General features: G+C 40.7%; 1 protein-coding gene across 14 annotated transcripts in view; it reads left to right on the forward strand.

Annotated features, from left to right (window-relative positions):
- FHOD3 (formin homology 2 domain containing 3) overlaps window positions 1-21,685 on the forward strand; it is a 373,808-nt gene that overhangs the window by 149,627 nt on the left and 202,496 nt on the right. For all 14 annotated transcript variants that reach the window (XM_062610938.1, XM_062610941.1, XM_062610937.1 and 11 more), the window contains exon 4: window positions 21,559-21,626. In XM_062610938.1, coding sequence (XP_062466922.1) covers window positions 21,559-21,626 — 68 coding nt within the window. The remainder of the gene's footprint in view (window positions 1-21,558; window positions 21,627-21,685) is intronic.

Genomic DNA, 21,685 nt, shown 5'->3' on the forward strand with positions numbered 1-21,685 from the left:
TAGGTAAGTGTGGTGTGGGGCTCATCAAGCTCTCAGCTGCAAGGGAGAGGTTCCTTGTATTGTCTGGCACATTGCAGCACAATCCAGAGTACCATCTTTTCCAAGTGGGAGCGTTGGGGTATTGACTGCAGTGTCACGTGGCTGTATGCCTTTATAGTCTTCTCAAATCTGCAGTGCCCATGTCCAACAGGTGAACCAGCTCACCTCAGATGATGATGAAACACCGTTTTCAAACACAGTATGTGGACTGTGGCACCTTCACGGCCTTTCCAAAACGTGGGTGAAATTTTCATCATCTTTCATTTGCACAGTGAATCCTTCAGAGGTGAGGTGGCTCCATCCAGCTGTTTGTGTTGTCCTGTGCAATCCCAGGAGGGAGGGACAGAAATGAGCCAATCGACTTCCTGATGGTTTTTCTGCTGGGGCAGGCATAGGAAGATATTGCTGCTGTGCGTGAACATGGTTGCTGGCTGTGGCAGATAGAACAGTAAGAAGAGAGAAGCTAGGCTCTGGGAAATTACAGCTCCCACTACCAGAAAACCTGTCATATGTCTTAAACTAATGCTGCAATCAAAATATCCACTTGTTCGTAAGCTCCGTTTGCAAGCTTAGCCACAGGCCCTGAGAATTGTGGCAATGATTTGCCCCCATGATCATCACCTGTTTTACTTCTGGTTTTAAAATTAGGCTGTTTGTTTCATTGATAATACATGCTGGCAAGAATTGTGTGGGTGTGATTTTAGTATATTTGCTGTTTCTCATTGCCGTGGAGTAAACAGATTAAAAGCATGAGCTAAACTTTAGCCACCTCATCAGCAATTTTATTCACTAATGGTGTGGTCCTTGTTATTCCAAATCAATTTGTAGATGCATGGGATGTCTTATTTGATTACAGACATGTAACAAAAGTGACTCCCTTTTTGAGTGTTTTGCCCCATTAGTAGCTCAAGTACCTGTTCCCATTTTATATGGTATTGTGCAGATAGCGTAATGCAGTCAGAAAGCTTGTAAAAAATACCTTCCATGTAAATGGACACAGCTGAATCAGATACAACATTCTTAAATATGTTTTCGTTTTGTTTTTAACTGCATCATCACTCTTCTCACCCTGGCTCTCCCTGGACACAGCATACATGCATATCCTTTTCCTCGTCTTCATTTCTGTTGGCTGTAATTCTTTCTGGGTAAATCCTGCCTCTTGTGAATGTTTTTTGATATATAGGCTCTTTGTTTTAAGACAGCTGTAGTGTCAGGCCCACCCACACTGTGCTGTCCCCATTGCTTTGAAGCCAATATTTCAAACATAAAATAGCCATCAAGTCTGCTTTGGTTCCACTTGCTGGGGATGGTGTGAAAAAAAAAGGTTTTATGTTCTGGGCTTTCATCTAAGTGAATCAAATGAGTGGAAGATTCAAGGATTTCAGCCAAGGACTTGTCATGAAAGCTACTTTTGACTTAGAAGTTTAGATAAAGAGGGGATAGCGCAAACAGTGTGTGTGTATACCTTAGCTTTACTAAACTCACATTAGCTTTTCAGGGGGTTATGTGTTTGTTCTGTAGGTGGGGGATGGAAAAAAGTTATTTTTTTCCCCTCACTTAATCTCTTCAGATTTGGAAAGAACTTTGTCTGTGGATTCTGCAGGGCTGGTGTATAGGAGAAGGGAGAGCAGCTTGCCTCCAGACAGCATGAACTGACAGTATTGGTTTGTGCTGCTGGACCAGTGCCGTGCTACTGCACCTGAGTGGTATGGAAATGCTGCTGGGTGAAGTAATTCCCATGCCAAAGCACTTACACAAATCTATTTGCAATCTTTTACTTTGCCCTCAGGAAAGCAGTCTGAGAGAAGACAAAAATGTGACAAAGCAGTGAACAAACATTTATCTAAGTGGCTAAAATTTTTGGTGGGTAGGTAGTGCAGTGATGCTCTGCAGGCTGTAGCCTGGGAAACAAGTTCCATCTACCTGCAAAAGGTTTCTTCTACTCTTAAGATTTTCATAGGACAGCATCTCAAAAAGGAAAGGAAATATTCCTTTCAGTGTACTGATTTAATGTAGTTTAACACCAGAGAAAATTGAAGCCAGATAAAGGCAGCTAGGATTCCTGACTGATTTAACCTGCCTCTGACAGCACATGTAGCATGGCTAGAGTGCTCCAGCTTCAGGAACGCTGATTTCTTTAGTCAAATTCTGATGTAATGACAGAAGTGCTTCATTTTAATTGCATAATAAAGTCCCATTTGTTTCAATAGTTTGTAGAAAGAGCACGTTTACCATGTTCAGGCTCATCTGTGATTCCAGGGCTCAAGGGGTAGTTGAATCTGAGGCTCATGTCCTGGGTTGCTTCTCACAGGAACTTTGATTTTATTTACTTTATTTCATTTTTTCCCATTACTGTTTTCTACCTTCAGAGAGTTTGAAGTGAGCTTACTTTCTGATTGAGTATAACCAGCCAACTTGTTTAGCTAGAGTATTTTACTTACAATCTGTAAACTCTAATCTCCCTGTTGTCACATCCGTTCATGCTGGGAGGAAGGCCAGCATGTCAAAGTAAAAGCAGTTGCAGTGGGTATTGCTTTACATCTTTCAGGGCATGTAATTTTTTCAGTGAAATGCCTCTTGCGGTATTCAAGTCCTTGATAAATTACCAGCCCTATTATTGGGAGAGCAAAACAATGGTGTATCTTGATTGGAAGTGTGACTAAAATGAAGACACCAGAAGATGTGAATGGCACCATATACTTTGATTAGTTGCATGCATTTGTATGTGTGAGCTTGTTAAGCATTCCCCAAATATTTCTTGGAACTTCATCTTATTTAATTGTTTAGTGTTGACAGCGATCTTGACACAGAGCTCAAATCTGAGTAGCTCCTGCCTCTCCATAGCATTTGATGTCCTGAGGACTTCTGTAAGGTGTGTTAAATCCTTGAAAGAGACAGTATGAATGGAAGTATTTAAAAATCTATCTCTGGCAGTGTAAACACTGTAACTAATCCAGTCCTATAGCAGCTAAAACATCAATATAAAAACATACTGCTGGTCTATGGGAAGTGACCTTGTACAAGTGTCATCTGTAATTATGTTTCCTGTCCTTCATTAATTTCTAGGTTTGCTCTGCTCAGCTTTCACTGGAGTAAGATTTAGTTCTGTTTTTGCTGTGTTGCCTGCCTTCTCATGAGCTAGCTTTGCTGAGGGTTGAAGAAGCATCCCAGAAATTAAAGTATGAATGATTAGCAGCTAAAGAATTAGGTAGTAAATAAGTTTTTTAGGTAGTACCTCAGAAGCTAGTCCCTTTTCCTCTGAAAGGGTCAATAGCAAGTCAGATATGATTCTCACTGAAATTAATGTGTGTTTTGGAATTAAAATAATGCATATAAAATTCCGTGCGTCAGTAGTGTTCTGCTTTTTTTCTTGGTTTTAATATGGTTGTTACTGCAAGCCATGCCAGCAGAAAGGGTGAAGGAATGAGTGCTGCAGGGGTTGCTTCTGCGCTTCTCTTCTTCCCTGCTCCATCAGCACACACCTGCAGGAGAAAATGTGGATCGCAGGGATCAGCAATGGGTTTTTACAACAAGCCTTGCTTTAGGTCTCCTCTCCCTCAAGGCAGGTGTTAGCACCTTGAGGCAAGGCTTGCGGAGTGGGGTTTGCAGTACCCAGGTGCAAGACCCCTGCATCCCAGCCACCAGGTCTTTTGCTCTGGATTGTTCCCAGCCGAGTGTCACAGGGGTACCTGGTGTTGCTGGGTGGCTTGAAATAGCGCCATGTGGGAAAACAAGTTAGTCTGGAAAACACAGTGTCAGCTGAGAGTGAATTGGGAATCACTAGTGAGGGCAGCACATGGAAAACCATGAGGAGAGCAGCCATTCCCAAATGGGAATGGATGTCCCTTAGGCACCAGCAGGCCTCTCTGCAGTGAAGGCAGCATGTTTACGTGGCAATGCTGTTACTTTGGAGCGGGACCTGCCCCCTCTGGCAGTCCAGCAGAGCCATGGGGAGCCTGGAGGAGCATTGTCCTCTTCTCTGCTGTTGAGCAGCGAGGGTTAACTGAGGGCTGACATGGAAAGTGGTGTGCTCGGTAGGGGAAGAGCTGTGGGCATGTAACCTTTGTTTTGACGCACACAACTTCAGTAGACTCTTGGCTGCCCCTCCTGGCTTTGGGAACGCCAGGGAAGCAGATCCCCACAGGTCCCCACAGGCAGAGGGGCTTTGCAGGCAGAGAGGTGAAGGTGGGGAGAGAGCAGGCATCTCACACAAGGTTGCACACTCTCTGAAATCTCCATTGCTGTTTGAAGGGTCTAATATGGCTAATGCCCATGCTTCGTGAACAGGGCTGAAAAAGCAAGTGACTTGTGTGAACCTCCAACTACCTGAACTGTGGGTGTTTGTTCTGACCAAAGTTAAAACTGCTTTATGCTTACTTGCAAGATGAAGAAAGACCTGGTAACTCCCCTCTTGGTGGTTATTTCTCCTATAAAAAATGTCTGGATGTTGTTATGTCACAGGAAAAGGACAGTTTTCTCTGTATTCTTTATTTAATTTGATTAGCTGTTGTCTCTGTTAATTAAACTCTGAAACACTCTAAGAGGGAGGCTAGCTGACCTTCCAAGGCACACATGAGGAAGTGGCAGGAAACATAACTGTCTCCTACTGACTCATGGTCTCCAAAAGAACAGGAGAAGATGTAAATAATGCAGATACGCTTTATAAAGACAGCAGTCAGAGTAAGCCAAAGTTACCTCCCATATTTTTCTTTAATTGTGTTATAGGAAATGGTTTTGAATTGTTTTATTTCCTAATGGTCACATCCTTATTAGCCTTGTGTTTTTCCTTCCCATACACTCCTATGGTCTGTGTTGTACGTGGGAATTTCTAGGCTATAAAACCTAAAAACTTGTGATAGAAAAACAGTGTATAACTTACAGAATTCTTAGTCTCTGCTCTTGCCTGCTGGTTTACGTGCAAATGCTAGAGTATCCCGTGTTTTACTGTTGACGCAGACAATGTTGGAGAGCATTATACAGACTTTTACACTGACTATGATTTTATTGATCTTCATAAATTAAACATCATCTTTATTTTGGGAACGACATGTCAGAATGCCAGAATGAAGGGACTGAGGGGAAACCTTCATTGCTCCCTTCAGATGCAAATCCTTTTTTCCCCTCTTCTCTGCAATTTGCGGGTTGAGTGGCATAGCACAGCTTGCCTGAAGTTTGAACTCCCTGTTGCAGGGAACCCTGTGATGTTACTTTTGTAGCTAAATGTGCAAATTCCTTTTTACTTTCTGCCATTCTCAGAAACCAATTGCAGATTATTTTCACTTGAACGCTGTTTAAATTTTGGTGAAAAGACCACTGCTACCTCATTTTCAGTAAATCTGCATGCATTTAGAGAGTATTTGTATTCATTTTGTTTCCCCGTTTCATTGGTTTGATTCCTAAATGTTATCAGTGAGTTTGAGCTGAGCTCTTTTAATTCGAATGGCGTAATGCCCAATCCTCTGAGATTAGCTGGCAAGCGATTCTGGGCACGGTGCCACCTGGCCTTTCTCAGAAAGGGGCTGCTAATGAAACACCGGAAAAAAATAAGATTGTTCCAGACATGCAAAGCCCTGAAGTTGCAGAGAGCAAGGAGTGACACAGCTTTCGCAAACACACCCAATATTCTGTGACATGGCTTGGAAACTGCACAGGAAATACCATCCTAATACCTCTGCAGAAAAAAATGATACTGAAATAAAGGTACTTTGAGTACAAATTAATTTTCATTCTTTCTTTTCTTAAATCTGTGGCTGAAATGAAGGTGTCTCATTTTGGGTGCACTTGGGCTCCAGGTTAGGCTCATCTGAGATGTCTGCAGCGCAGCTTGGGCTTCAAGAGCTCTCAGTCTCTTGGGACCTGCAGTTTGTTCCCAACTGATTTGCCTCACCATGGTGTAGCCCCACAGCTTCCCACCGCACCATGTTAGGGCTGAAGACCACATCCTTCCTGGGTGTTCAGCTGTAATGGATCTAGGCAAACCTCTTTGGGATTCTGTCTTGAATCTAAAGAAAACCTGTTGGCTAAAAGATTTTGAATGCAGCTTTTCCAACTTAGGGATTGCCACTGTCTCTTTATACCTTTTGTTGTATCAGAAAACCTCCAAAAATGTTGATTGCTGGATAAATAGGTCCCAAGGCACTTAGGGCTTTATAGGTCTAGACTAATATCTTAAAACTAGCAGGCTGCCCAGGCAGATTATGCATCACAGATTTAATATGCTTATGAATTAAAATGTTGCTTAACAAGCAAGCTACTAAGTCCTGCACCAGCTGAAGTTTTCTGTACACACTTGAGAGGTTCTTTTATAGACAGCATATGGTGGTAGGCTGTAGAGCACTGATTTGCATAAAAAGCCTAGTTAAGAATAACAGAAAAGAACCATATAGCAAGAACTAGTTCTTTAGTCAAATAAAAATGATTTTTTTTTTTTTTCTTTATGGCATTTTGTCATTTCAGCTTCACTGTCTGCTTTCTGCATAGAGGATTAGTACTGGTTGCAGTCAAGGAGTACCGCTAAGGCAACCTTGAGCAACTGGTTATTTCTTAATGTTTTTACTTCTGGAGACAGTAGTAATAATATCTACTGTGTTTCTTCTAAGAAACCACATTTTCCTGTTTTCTGAATATAATAGAATATAATCAGATGTATAAACCCTATTGTTTTCTTGCTGGAGCTGCCTTCTGTGTTCATTCCCTGTCATCATCCTTATTTTCCACTGGCTGTGTATAGACTTTAGAAATAATGACTGGGTACGGGGTGGAGGGAGGCAAAAGGGTCAGATCCATACTAGCCTTTGGATCATAAAGGCTTTCAAAGGAAGTGGCAAAGATCCCATTGACTTAAGAGAAGCAGAGACTTTTCATTCTCAGCTTACTGTCTGGCTTTTCCTTGGGCCTTGCTCTCACAGGACACTTCTGTCCTTGTAAGAGTCCCTTATATCGTGTATAATTTGCTCTCTGTATTTCTCAGTCACCAGCTAAAGTCAACACAGCGTAAATTTATAACAGTACAAAACTAATTACTTGCTTTAAAAAAAAACAAAACAGAAGTAATCCAGCATTCCTTTCAGATACAGTTTGACAACAACTATGTTTGCATAGGATTCCTGAAGTGGGAAAGGATAGGGAATTATTTATTCACCCTGAGGTCTACAGTAACCCACTAACCAACGTGCACTGTCAAAGGAAAATGTGATGATGTATTTCATAATGGGGTTTTCTATACAATTCTTCAAGGGGAAAAAAAGAAGTAACACATGAGATACTTTTTTTTAATCTGGGAAGTTTATTAGGAACACTGAAGGGAGGAACTGGTCCTTTTAATGTTGCAGATCCTTGCTGGTTGCTTGCTTCTAGTTTCATGGTTATAGACTTGTGTCAGTATGATTAATGAGCAATGCAAAGTACGGGTGGAAAAGAAAAAAGGAATAATAAAAGATTTTTTCTTTTCCTGCAAGAGGCAAGATGTAAAAAGGCAATACAGTGCTTGTGCTCAGTAATCACAGAAAGCAGAACAGTTTTTACTCTCCAGTTGCAGGGTCTGATTCTAAACTACATTAGTAGTTTGCTAGACTTAGTAGACTTTATACACATGATGTTTATACTAAGTCAATTTGTGAATTTATGGATTTTATGTTACATTGTTTCCCTATGGCTTGGAATTCAAAAATTTTGCATTATGTAGCTGAATGTGTGTAGATGTGTGCTGTAGTTTGTGCATGTATCAGCTTTGTCAACCAGATGAGAAACTGCACAACTGTTTAAAGACTATTCACACAATCCTTGATGTCAGACGGCACCACTGGAGATGGTCTTGTGCAACTCCCCTGTTCCAAGCAGGGTCAGCCAGAGCAGGTTGCTCAAGACTGTCCAGTCAGGTATTGAATACCTCTAAGGATAAAGACTCTAGAACTAGTTGATTGTTTTAATTTATATAAAGTATACGTCATAGAATCATAGAATGGTTTGGGTTGGATGGGACCTTAAAGCTCATCCACTTTCAACCCCCTGCCGTGGGCAGGTACACCTTCCACTAGACCAGGTTGCTCAAAGCCCTGCCAAACATGGCCTTGGGACAACCTGTTCCAGTGTCTCACCACTCTCATAGTGAAGAGCTTCTTCCTAATATCTAATTACCCTCTTTCAGTTTGAGGTTATTAACCCTTGTCCTATCACTGCATGCTCTTATAAAATGTCCTTATCCTGATGTTTGGTTTAGCTGAGCTGATAGGAAACAGGAAAAGAAATGATACCTTTATGCACCCCGTTGTCATAAATCTGTTTGCATGAAAGTTACATAGAATTTCTCATGGTATTTCGTTGGTGAAGTTGTGAGGGCTATGCAAATCCACGAGCGCCTGTGAAGACTGAACCCTGAGAAGTTGTCTGGTGTTCATGGTGCCAAGTACTCCTTGTGTATTTTGCCAAGTCAGCTTTGTTATTCAGGAATGATTGCATTCATATCCAATTGTGAGGAATTGCTAAGTTTGTGTAACGTTGCAGCTGAAATAGGACCTATAGTTTCATGGCCTTAAGATTTAGCATAGAACTATTTAGTTTCATAGCTAAGGCAGGAGTGCCTGTTCTGTAAGGTGGGACAGAATTTGGAGGGCCTGACCAGTGGGAACGGCCAGGGTAAAAACTTCCACATCTTTGTGTGCTTGAGGGATGTTGGCTGGTTGCTTAGGGTTGCAAATAAGGAAATCTGAGTATTTGTCCAGCTAACAATATGGGTAACTTTTGTGATATAACCCCTTGCAACAAGACCTGTTCCTGCTACAGTAAACGATAATGCATTGATGCCAATAGCAGTAAGCTTTTAGCCAACAGCAGAAAATTGGAAGTTATTCATGTGTTAATAGAGGGACTACAAATGTTCTGCACTGCAAGACTGACTTTTGCTTCACAGTAAATTGCTGATTATATGGGGTTGCCTTGGAAGAAAAATTATTTACCAGTATTGGCAAATAGAAGAGGGATAGAGAGTACCCTAGATTAGGTTAGCAGAGCAGAAGGATCAGAGCTGTGGCTTTCAAGGTTCACTATGGTCTTCTGGTTCTCCATAAACATGAGGGAAAGGGAGGCACCAATGTAGAAGGACCGTACATTTTGCACAGAGAAACACTTTGCACAGCAACTGGCTGTATTTATGTTACAAATGACAATTTCAAATGCATGTGGCAGTTGAGCTTTTCCTATCATGTGTCCTCCTAAAAAGAAACTATTGCATTTATATGTGTAGAATATGTATAGCTAATATATAGAATGCATGTATATATGAACATATGTAATATAATATGTAACTAATGTGCGTATATGTTATGTGTGTGTATATATAGTGTATGTGAATATAAAGTTGATATTCGTCTGATTAATTAGGTAAGTAGAGCTAGAATTTTTTACAGCTAGTGACTGAGTTACTAACAAATGGAGAAAGGTTTAGTATAGCTGAGCCCTTTTGTGTGGCTTCGGTTGAATTACTTAGAGGTGGAAATAATCAGCAGTTAAATTAAGCAAGAGGCCTGATATGTCCTGGAAAACCTCCATCATCTGTCAGATGTTTTACAACTGTGATGGATGACTTGTGTTAAACAAGTTCAGGCCAAGTGCTGCGTGGTATGGTAAACAGAAATTACACTTGAGGAATGTTTGAAAATATAGATGGATGGTAGGTGGTATGTGGAGAGTGCTGTGAGGATAGTTTTTCCTGTTGGGGGGCTAGCCTTTCCTCTTAGCTGCTTCAGAAAAAACTTTTTATTGTTACTGTTTTTAACAATAAGAATGTAGAGGTTTGCTGGCACTAAAAAGAATTGTTTGGGTTGTTCAGCTGTTAAGCTGCAAGCATGGTGTTTGGTACCCCCTGCAAACTTGCCTGGAAAGTGCCTTGAACAAGCACAGGACTGAACGCTATGGAAAGGAACCCAATAGCTTGAGTCGCTTTTCATTTGAACTATAAGAAAAGCTGTGGATGAGGTTGGAGGGAAAGCTTAAGCAGGAAATCAGTGTAAGTGAGGCTAGGCATGCTTCAGGGCCTGGCTGGCCACCATCACTGCAGACAGTGAGAGAGATGGAGAGCTGGTGCACCAATGGGCAGCACACCATTGCTTGAGGTGGCGTCAGTCAGCTTTTGTTTCAGAAGGGTAAATCTGTTGCCAGAGCAGTGAGTGGTTTGGTGTGTAAGCTTCTCTCATGCTGCTATGCGTGGCTAATGCTCTTAAGCAAACTCACTGATTTCCAGATGCAACTGAGAGAAGCATTTAGCAAAGAGGTTTTTATTTGCTATATTTGTTAATGGGGGCAAAATGATTGCTCAGGTACTTGCTTTGTATTCTCTTTCGCTCTTACATCCAACTCTACAGCTGCGGAGCCAGCCAGCATCATACGTCTGGTTCCTGGAATATCTCTGATACCTGTGATAATGGGGAAGAATTTCCAAAAACGTTCTTCCCGCTTGATGAACACAGTCTTTTATCAGTAATTTCCCAATTTAAATATGTGTGGCTTTGGGCACATCCCTTCATCCTAGTTGCGGTACCTGCTTTTACTTCATTTTCATAAGGATGTGAAGTACCTAAGTGTTAAATCTTTGCAGTCTGATGGACAGGTCCTTAAAAGAGTATAAACATGTCTCTACTGCTGGAGAAGCCTATACATTCACACCAACCTGAGTAGCAACAAAAAGTAGCAATTGATGGACAAATGAGCAGGAGTAAAGGATAGAAACTGCAGTGCACTCTTGCGGGGCTGTTGGGTGAGGCATGTGAAGCTTGAGACTGTTGGTTCTTCTGTGGTGTTACCTCCCCTCCTAGCGTGTTAAGCTTATCACACTGCCTGTGCCACATTCTTGGGATGCCTGTTCATGTCCCTTTTGCTGTAAGACTGTGATGTACCAGCCACTTGTGCCCAACACATGCCAGTGTGACCCAGGAGATGGCAAGGCATATGGTGCAGCAGCTGGTAGAAATGCTGGGAGGTAAGTTGTCCAGCAGACAGTGGATCCTCCCCAGGCTACTGCATGAGCGCGAGCCACATGCTTGACTTGGTACCCACATCAGATGAGATTCATGCATTGGCATAGATTTAGCTTGAGATCTTAGTAGTTCCAGTTTACTCCTTGGGTTTTTTTCTCCTTTCAGTTGCCAAAATGGTGCATTTTTGATGTGTCCCAACAATTTCAGAATGCTGAGAAACTTGCTGACCTGAATTACTTTGACATCTGCTAAAACTATTTAGGTTGCACTCTGTCCTTCTGTACTTCTGGTATTTCTTCATTCGCTCTCTGTTGCAAATCAGCCTCTGTTAACTTAATTTGTGTTAATTTAAATATAATTTTCAAGTATCCTAAATAAGCATCCTTCAAGAACCTTAAAACACATCAAGGCATATGGAAAAAGATAGATCAAGTTGTTTGAACAAAGCTGGTTGACTAGCCTGATGTTTCTGACTGAGATCACGTTTGCTAGGAACTATGGCACAATTACTTAAGAGATTGTTCTTTGCTGTGTGCCTCTAATACTAAAGAAAAAACAAGTCTGTCTGTTGAAGTGCTTTCTCCTCTTTACTCAAAATTAGTAATGCCTCAGTTGAATTGCAGTGTCTGGGTTTGAGCAGTTGAGTTGCTGTGGCTGGGTTTGGATATTTAGAGATGTGAATTCATTAGAGGATGCACACAAGGAGAACTGTCAGAGGATTAGGAAAGATGAGCAGCAAGTGAAGTTGTTTAATATAAGGAAGAGGGTGTTATATAGAGACACTGCAAGAGTTTGCAGACTGGAAAGGTCTGAAAATTAAATTTGAAATAGAAAATAAAGTTTTAGGAATCAATATTATTGCCATTAAATGTACGGAAATATTGAAATAAATATCTCTGAGATGCTGTGGCATTTCAATTGGAATTCTTTGCTTGTACTGTGTTTTAATTAATTTTGGTGAAAAAATCCTGTAGATGAGCCTCCACTGGATTCAGGTGCCTCCTCTAGAGAAGCGTTCCAGGAGGATCTTCATGACTGTGTGACCGATGCTTCTGTGCAGTGCTCAAGTACAAATATTAATCCTTAATCTGTATTCTGTGTGTCAGTAGAGGCACATCTATTATTTTTTGTATGAGGGGGTTTTGTAGTGGATGCATGGCCTTGGCTATTCCAAATGGTCGAAGAAACCCAGCATTGTGTTGGAAGCTGTTACCCCCAGCAGTGTAGCTGTGAGACTGAAAAGTCTCACATGAACATAGGCAATGCAGGCCCAGGAATTTAAAGATGCGCACACTTGTAATTGCTAGCAGCAGTCTTAGGAAAAGCAGCTTTATGAGATTTTCAGCATCAGCTGTTGCTTATGACCTTTTGCCTGTTGCCTTGCTAGCAAATGAGTGATCCATACTTGCTGTCTAAATTTCTGAATGGCATCTGACGGGGTTGAATGCATGCAGTTAATTGGGAGGCTGCCTCCTCTGAAATCCAAAGGTTAGTTAAATCCTGATGTGCTTCCTGAGGATGGACTGGGATCCCTGAAACAACCTGGTCTCATAGATAGCCCCTGACGTATTTTGTTCATTTCTTACGCAACAGTAAATCTTGGTCTGAACTTGAAGCTCAGGAGCCCATTCATGTTCTTGGCACAAACCTGTGATGCCTTCGTGCTTGGATGTTTTGCCTTTTGCCAAGCTGTCAGCACAGATAAGGCATCCATAACTCTTGGGGTAGAGGGCGTATGCCTAAATACTTTGTCCTTTCTTTTTGGTGATAGGTTCCTACAATTTGCTTATTGCTCTTTGTTTACTAATACCAATTGAGCATGCGGGGCAGCATGTTGGCTTTGCATTTAAAATGGAATAAAACCAGAAAACTCAAATCAGGACTAGGATGTTGTTATTAAGAACTTGCAATCCAGGAGGCACTGATGTGCTTGTTCAAGCACAAACATCCAGGTCAGCAATTTGGAAACCTAGTTGTAACCTGAAACAAACATTAAAGATTGGCCTCAACATATGCTTTTTTATGATTATTTTTTAGCCTCAGATTGCTTTCATTAATCTCTAAACAAAGCAATAAGTTCTTCTATATTATTTTCTTTTCTAGCAATTTTCCCTGGCCCCATTCTGTTGAATTATGTAACCTATATTTTAGTATAACAACTACTTTCCTACTGTATTACTCTCCAAGGAACAATTTTGCATTAGTAGGAGGATGAACAGGATGACCTCTTAAGTCTTTTCCATCACCACTTGCTGTAATACGGTGCTGTAATAATGACCTTGTTTTACAGCCTTTTCCCTCCTGCAACCCTTTGACTTTTACAGAAGAACAGTCACAGCATTTTTTGGACATGAAGAAGTGCACTCCTTTGAAGTTATCAACGTGAAGTACCGTTTCCTGCACTTCAGAACTAAAGAGCATGTTACTGCCTTTTGCATTCAAGTGGAGAAGACCTTTATAAATAAATCATTGCAGGGAAGTACACTATGGTGGCTGTTACCTAGCTGGAATGAACAGGCTGAAGAGGCACAGGGTCTTTATTTTGTTAATATGTTGGCAAAGCTTTAACTTTTGATTGTGCCTTTCTAGTGTTGCATTTTATTTCAAGGAATGGAGACTGAGCTGTTTCAGCAGTTTATTCTAGAACTGTATTATGTCCACAGACCTACACAGTGTACTTGCTTCGCTGCCATTGTTTCCCATAGCAGGCTTTCCCCATGTGTCCAAAGTTATCAGTAGGTATCAGACTGCTTCTGCTTTCTGTGCAGTTAAGTGATTCCTTGTTGACTCTGGGTTTTAATGTCCCATTCTAACTTTATTTCATAATTTAAGTAAAACCTGCTGTTGTGTTCTCCTGCTGTTGGGCTTTTTTATTGCTTACATTCTTTTTTTCCACAGCAGCAGAAGACAGCTGAGACAGGTTTCTGCAGTACAGGTGGAAAAACAGGAGCGAGCACAGAAGTATAAAACTAAGGGAAAAAGTACTAGCTGTTTGTGACAGCCAGCATCATCCTTCTCTCAGCCAACATCAGCTTACGGGTCCGTTTGCTTGCCTTTGAGTAAGCAGGGACACTTAATACACTAGGTAAGTTAGAAATGGCAATAGTGAAAGGAAGTTTAGACACCATCAGTTTTTAAGATCTCAATCTTGGCATAATGCAGTACAACATACAGAGTACCAGCTTCCATGGCTGTAATCTCCAAAACCCAGTAGACGAAAGCTAATTTTCCGTTTGCACTTAACTCTGTAAACACTTGCTGCATTTTAGCATCTCCTTTTAGGGTAAATCATTGAAATTTGTTTGCCATAATTTGTACAGATAGTGTGACAAATGTCCTTCCTACTTCCACATGCAGTGGATGGCTCCACAGGAGTAAAGGGATAGTAATTTAGAGCTTTGAGAGGGGAAAACTGTGGCTAATGGTTTATCCATGACACAGGGCTTGAAGCCAAGCAGAATAAAGAGAGGTTTGGTAGAAACGGTCAATAACTGTTAGGCTCCCAGAGTGGAGTATGATGAAGGCTGTAAAGTGTCCCTTCTACCAACTATATGATTGGTAGTAAAAGGAAAAATATTTCCTTTTAAGTCTTATCTACTTACTTAGATGTTGCTGTAGGTTATCAGCAATGTTGGTAATTAATCTCAAGTGCTGACTAAAACCTGGAAGCAAGAGTGGGGGAGTCTTCAGGATGTTCAGGAATGATGTGTTCAGAAAAAAAAGAACCTGCCCTGAAAGGATGATTTCTCTCTCTCTGTTAAACATTAATTATTCATTTTCTCACCCAGTCTTCCCATGCTTCCTTATTTTTAATTCTCTGTAGGTGATAGTAAGCATTACTGCTTTTTCTTAAAGCATTATTGTTTTCATGTTAGTGACACTCCAGACCTGCACCTCTCCTGCTGTCTGTTCTGCTTCTTATTGAATCCCCTTTTCTGTACTTCTCTTTGTGTTGTTTCTCTGTTGTTTGTGTGTCTCTGGTTCCTCATACTCAGGATCATCATTCTTCTCTGTGGTTTTATTATTGTTACTTCTTTTCCTGCAAATGATTGAATCTCATTTCACATCTCTTGGAAATACAGGAGCAAGAATCAGGGTATGCTTCATGGGGAGGACACTTCCACCGGGAGGAGGGGGTTACATTTGTCACTGAATTTAAATGTACAGTCATTCTTGTGCTGACACTTTTATGTTCCTTCCCTTGTGATAGAAATTGGGATGTTTGGTGCTTCAGAGAAATGGTGAATAAAAGTTAGTTCCAATCTTTCTTCCCAAAGTGGGATTTCTGCAGTGTGTTCTCTCCCTGTGGAAATCCAGGGGACTATTTCTGCTGTCTTGCAGCAACAGGAAAGCATATGCCTTCTCTTGAGGAGGCAGAAAACTCCTTAAGCGTGAGTGTACAGAACTGCTCTGAAGTGCTTGCCGTAGCGGGTATTTTTCACTTCCAGTGGAGATTCCGACATAGATTTCTCCCTGCTTGCCTGCCTAAACCCATGAGCTTCCTGGGGTTTGCAGGTGGCTCTTTGCACGTCTGTTTCAAGCCTCTGCCAGCTTGGCTTTAGGGTTTGTGATAGGAAAGGATCTCCAAGGCTGTTTTTGTGGTTTTCCCTCCTCCCACTCCCCACCTGCGGGTCCTTTACAGAGAAAGGGAATAAGGATGTGGGCTTGAAGGGCAGCTCTTCTCATATGCAGGCGTAATAGGATACTCTCCCCACAAAGGATTCCCCTCTCCCAGTGGGGGCAAAGGACCCTGCTTACTGAGGGGAACCACTGTCCCAGATAATTAGCTAAGCAGCTGCTGTGTGTCTGAATGAAAAGGAGGGGAGGGAGGTTTTGCTCTGATGGGGAGCTGGGGCGGCATTCCTTGGAGGCAGCCTGCACATTCCTCCAAAGCAGTCAGTGCTGACGGTGACATGGGCTTGGTGTTGCCATGCCAGGCTTCCCAAAATCTCTGCCATTTCATACAGATTTCTGTTTGATTTTGTGTGGACCGCTTGCTTGGCCTCGGGCTCTTTTTTATGGGAAAACTCCTTTTTCTGTGCTAAGTGCTAATCGTTTATCCCTGGATCAGGGGGAGAATATATAGCTTGAATTCACATGTGACGTGTTGCATTAATTAATGCATCACAAACTGTTTATAAAAAGATAATAAGATCAGATTCAGTAAAAAAATGAAGGTTTGCAATATGCAAAACAAAGTAATCTCAGCAGAAGCAATTGTGTTAGTGCAATAGTGGGCAATGTGCCTGTGAATGAATCCCTTCTCCGTGTATTTCCTAGGGGGTCTGGGAGGAAAAGGAGAGTGCCTTGTCTGGCCAACACATTTATGACTAGCTTTCGTGGACAAAAGCAAAATTAAAAGGAGAGCCTGTTCTTGGCACAGGACCAGGGCTTTTCTTAGAGGAGTGCTTTAATTTGTTTGACATACAGTGAAAGGCTGGCACACTGCACTAATTAGTTTTATATACAGTTGTTTCATGGATCTGCAGGACTATATGTAGCCATGGGCCTGCTTAAGTAACCCAGTGAGGTCTACCACAGGCTGCTTCCGGAAGCCCATTCACAGGACTGGACCTGCATGCCTGACTTCTTGCTGTGCTGCTCGAATTTTTACCGAGTTTTACGTTTCTGTAAGTTCATTCAGATAGAATAATACCCATTTAAAATTGGAATGGTGCAGTGATAAATCTGGAAGTGTGGTACTTGGCATTTGCAGAAAGAGGGGGATTTTATAGTTATAAACATTTTTCTTTGTTCTTTATTTTCCCCTCCCTCTCTCCTCTGTGCTGGTGGAAGCCTAGGTAGTTAATTTAAATTCTAAAAGACAATTACTATTATTTCTATCACTAATACTTCTTCCTAGAGAGCACTTAAAATAATGTTTTATTCATTGTTGCAGAGACAAGAGTTAAGTTTTTAGTTTCTAAGTACTAGCGCATTTGCAAGTGGCTAGTGGAAGCCAGAGAATATTGCTACTTCTGACCCATGCAAAGACTTCAGAAGTGAATGGCAGGAAATGTTTAAAATGTCATTTAATTAGATCTGCACGAGGTACACTGCTAATGTAATCAAATGTGGATTTAATCTCCCTTTTATGTTTTTGTAAGGAAAGGCGCTTCATCTTGAAATTATAGTTTTAAGAAAAGAGGCATGGATGGGAGACGTGGAGGTCATTCAGGCAGCAGCAAGTGAAGCAGAGCAACTCCCATTTGTGCTCAGCCAGATGTTCATGGGCCCTTGCCAATAGCTCAAAAGGCTGATGCTACATAAATTACTATATCCCAGGGACTAATTCAATGGGTGTGATGGAAAAGGAAGGGAGGAGGATGGTACCCTGTCGGTCAGAGGTCAGGTGTAACACATGGGACTGAACTAAGGAATATCCAGCCAGTTCTATTTTTCTTTTATTATTGCAGATTGAAAACTCTTATTTTGCCATAGAAAGCAAATGAAAAGATGATACTTTCAATAAGGATATAAAGACCAATAATTATTTTCTTTAAGTCCCTTTTCCCATGCAGTCAAAAGAGTTGAATACCCAATGAAATCTGAGCCTCTGACTTTGAAAATACAGGATCCTCTTTGAAAGCCACCAGTGGTCCAGCTAAATGAAGATATTTAAAGGTTTATTTTGCTTTCTGAGAAGGTGCCTATTGTACACCCAATTGCCTTCTCTCCACTGCCATGTTTGTACCAAATTCACCTAGAGAAATCCCTTTACAGCTAGCATGAGTTGTTCTCTTTTCCTCTGTAGGAGAGCTGATTTTTTTACAAAAATAAAAGCAAAGAATACCCTGGAGTAATAAATAAAAGCTTTCTTTTAGAGTGTGAATCGTTCTCTCAACCAAAGTCCTGCCATTGCAAGAGAACAGGCACTTGTGGGTTGGTACCTCTCACGTGTGTCTGTATCTCAAGCCTGGTTATCTTTGATGCTCTGCCTGTAGAAGGGATTGGTGAACTAAGGGAACTTCTTTGTCTTTCAAAGATATACAGCTACCCATTATGCTGCGAAGGGTAATTTAACAAATGTGACTCTTGCTTCTTACACAAAGATACAACTCTAACCCATAGCAGTAGATACAACTCAAACCCATACCAGTAGCTGGTTTTCTGTTGGATCGTTTTGAAAGACTTGACTGATTTTGAAGGTGTGAGATTGGGAGTGCTGATGCTTTTTGATTTCTCAGGATGTCCTACAGTCTACTGATTAAAAAGCAGGGTTTCAAGGCTAGTGAATTACCCACTTGGCATCCCAAACAGTATTGCTCGATCAGTGGGAAGCCCAGGGATGCACAGTGACTTTTCTCTCATAAAATGAAGAAATAAGCAGTGCCCTCTAGTGTTACTTAACATCAGAGGGAACCACTAGGAGAATTTTCTATCATTAGGTACCTGGAATTAAACCTATTTCACAGCCACAGATGCAGCTCTTAATTTCTTGAGGAAGCATAGTAAAAAAGAACTGAAATAGCATAGCTTACCAGGACATGACTGTGAGAAATTCAGCCGGTAATAGCTAAATACAGTCAGATATCTCAAACTTCCTGAACTGTTTTATCTTCTCTAATCTCGAAGTGTGTGAGTGTAGTATGTCTCCAACCTGTACCTGACCTGGGAATGTGTTTTGCCAAAGGGCCAGAGACTTGAGACTTGTGAAGTTTCAGCGAGAAGTATAACAGTGAATCTTCTTGCTTGAAGGTCATAAGTTCCGTTTCTGGCATAAGACAGTCCTGGTGTATGTATTCAAGCATATCTACAACATGTTATAACACAGCATTGAGAAGGTAGGTCTTTCGAGCTTTCCTAGGAGCACCTAGGAGATTTTTGTAGCGATGGCAGCAGGCCGGACTCCTGTTTCAAAGCCATAGGCATCAGTCAAAGACAATTCTGCCAGAGATGCACCATGTGAGTTACAGTCACTTCTGTGCTTTAGCATGAAAGGCCATTTCTCAGTGTGTTTAAAAGACCTTGTTACAAAAAATCTTGTGCATGTCTAATAGTGTGTATGTGTTTATTGTTTTCTAAAAAAACAACACAGAAATGCAGTAAAAGTATAATCTGGCATATGGTGACCTGTGCAGTACATTGGCTTAAACTTGGGTGTGCAAATGTATATTGTTTCTGTGTAGATTGCTGCGCCCTGGTAGTAGATGTCAGAAGTGAGAAGACTTCTCTCAACACTCAAAGTCAGGTTGGACAGGGCTCTGAGCAACCTGATCTATTTGAAGATGTCTCTGCTCATTGCAGGGGGTTTGGACTAGATGACCTTTAAATGTCCCTTCTGACCCAAGCTATTCTATGATTCCATGACTATTCCTCCTCAAAAGAGGTGTGAGACCAACGTTTGCTACATGTGCTGTCTTGTTGCCACAGCTATTATCAAACTTGGTGCTTCCAGTAGTTATTGATTCTTCAGCTCTAATGATAACTTGTGTCCTCTTTGCTACATGTGAGCAGGAGAGCATTGCTTGTGCTGATTGCCAAGGACGATGTTATGCTCTGTGAAATGGTCAAGAAGAAAAATGTTCAGCATTTTTCCTCTGAGACATACCAAAAATCTTCATGCACCAATGAAAGCAACCATTGTTATGGTATCATAACAATGATTCGTTAGGAGTTTACCCAGGGCTGGGATGATGATTGTTCCTGTTTAAGACCAAAACCAACAGACGGCATTTGTTAAGACATTGATATTTATGTACAAAGTTGCCAGCACTTTAAGAAGTGGTGCCTCTCTTAATTAAGATGATAATGTACTGCCTTGTTTCGAGACATTCTGCTCATAACGATGCTGGTGAATTATGAATAGAGGAAAATCAGTAATAACAAATGCCAGATGGAGGTATCTTTCAAAGAGGAATATTCCATGTAATATGGCATGTAAAGTTGACAGACCGGGTCTTAAAAGACCTTTATTATTCTTTAAGCTTTCCTGACAAAATTACTCTTTATCCTGCCAAGAAATGTGGTTTCGCATGCCAGTGAGTTTTTAAGCAAGAGTAATTAAAGTATGCCTCTAAGTTTATGGCTTGAAGTGAAATCCATTCTTCCAATGTTTTGTCAGGAATCTATAAACAGTGCAAGGAAGGAGACAACTTATAACAGCAATAGTTTTGCCATTCCTACATGTTCTGCCTTTGAAATCAGAGGTAATTAAGGATGAACAAAACTCCTTTCAAAATTAAAAAAAAAAAAAAGTGTAAGTTTTACCTCACATTTTTCCTTTGGTTGAAGGTGACTTTTGCGAATAAGAAATGATTTTCTAAAATTAAAATCTACTTTCTTTTATTGAAATAAAAAACTTACAAATGCATTGAATCCTGAAATGCCAGGCCTTTTTTGTAACTTTCTGAGAGAGGGAAATAAAATAAAATGAAATTTAATTTGATTTTGTAGTGTAAGGTAGCAATTAAAAGAGAAATAAACAAGGGAAAGTAAGAAATCAAACTTTGGGGTTGGTATTTCATTTTCTCGTAAGAATATTCCCACTCTGTGGGCACTCCAGCTTTTACTGCATGACCTACTGGTCACTGGAGAGATGGTCCTTTCATGATGATCTGTGTGTGAGGCAAAGTATGTCATGATGACCATAAAGATTTGATTTTTCTTTGTAATTGTCCTCAGAGTACATTAGTGTAATAAAATTGAATTTAGGACTGTAGAAGTGTTGTGTATAGTCTCTCTTTATCAGATATGCAAAACATAATAGAGCAGGAGGACTTAAAGCATACCTTCTGCTCCATCCATGCATAGTTGCAAATCACTTCCAAATATAATAAACTTGAAATATACAGTCCAAGACTTCTTGCAAAGGCACAAATGTTGTGGCAGGGTTCAGAAAGCAGAGGAGATGCTTTCATCTACTTTAAATTATTTCTGTGAGTATGCATTAGTAAGGGAATAAATGAAGTAATCTATATCAGTATTGGATGATGAAAAGAAGGCTTCTGCTCTACTTAGAAAAAGATCAAGATCAGTTTTCATGAGAATAAAACACTGTTTTGAATTATGCTTAGAACAGACTGTCCGACTATTTCTGGTATTAATGTTCATTGCCATTGCAGAAAGGATTTAACAATAGAAAGATGAGAGCATGAGAAAAGAATGTCTAGAGGGAAGGCAGTCAAGGATGGATTCAGTGGCTCTAGCTTTGATAACAAAAGCAAAGAGTGCTCTCAGTTGAGTCTTTTGAGACTTATCTGGTACTTTCAATAAGCCCTAAATTTATCTTAATGTAGAAAGAGTAGGCATTTACAGAAAATCCTTAGAATATTGTTTCTTACTGACCTTGTTAAAGCTATTGTGAATTTACCTGAGAGATGCCATCTGAAGTTATGGACAACTGAACCCTGGTTTTATGTGCACTTTTTTGATGAATAAGTCCTATATATATAATAAAATAAAGCTGCTTTCTGTAACAGCAGTCTGATGGGAAGTGGGCACTATGACTCTTCAACTCTTTTGAAATCTGTCCTACTTTTTTGCCATGTTGACAGTTTTGTTTATGCTTAACTTCTTTATGTTGTCTTTTTTTTCTTTTTACCCCCAGAAAAACTTTACAATTCCAATGGACGGGAGCTGAGACGGGCACTTTTCTCCTTGAAACAAATATTTCAGGTGAGCAAGTGGTGACTGTCCATTCTCTGGTTTGAACGTGAATTGAGTTTGTTGTTTTT

This window comes from Pezoporus occidentalis, unplaced genomic scaffold (genome assembly GCF_034315485.1).
Source record: "Pezoporus occidentalis ecotype Australia unplaced genomic scaffold, CSIRO_AGI_Poc_V1 ctg15, whole genome shotgun sequence".
Lineage (NCBI taxonomy): Eukaryota > Metazoa > Chordata > Aves > Psittaciformes > Psittacidae > Pezoporus > Pezoporus occidentalis.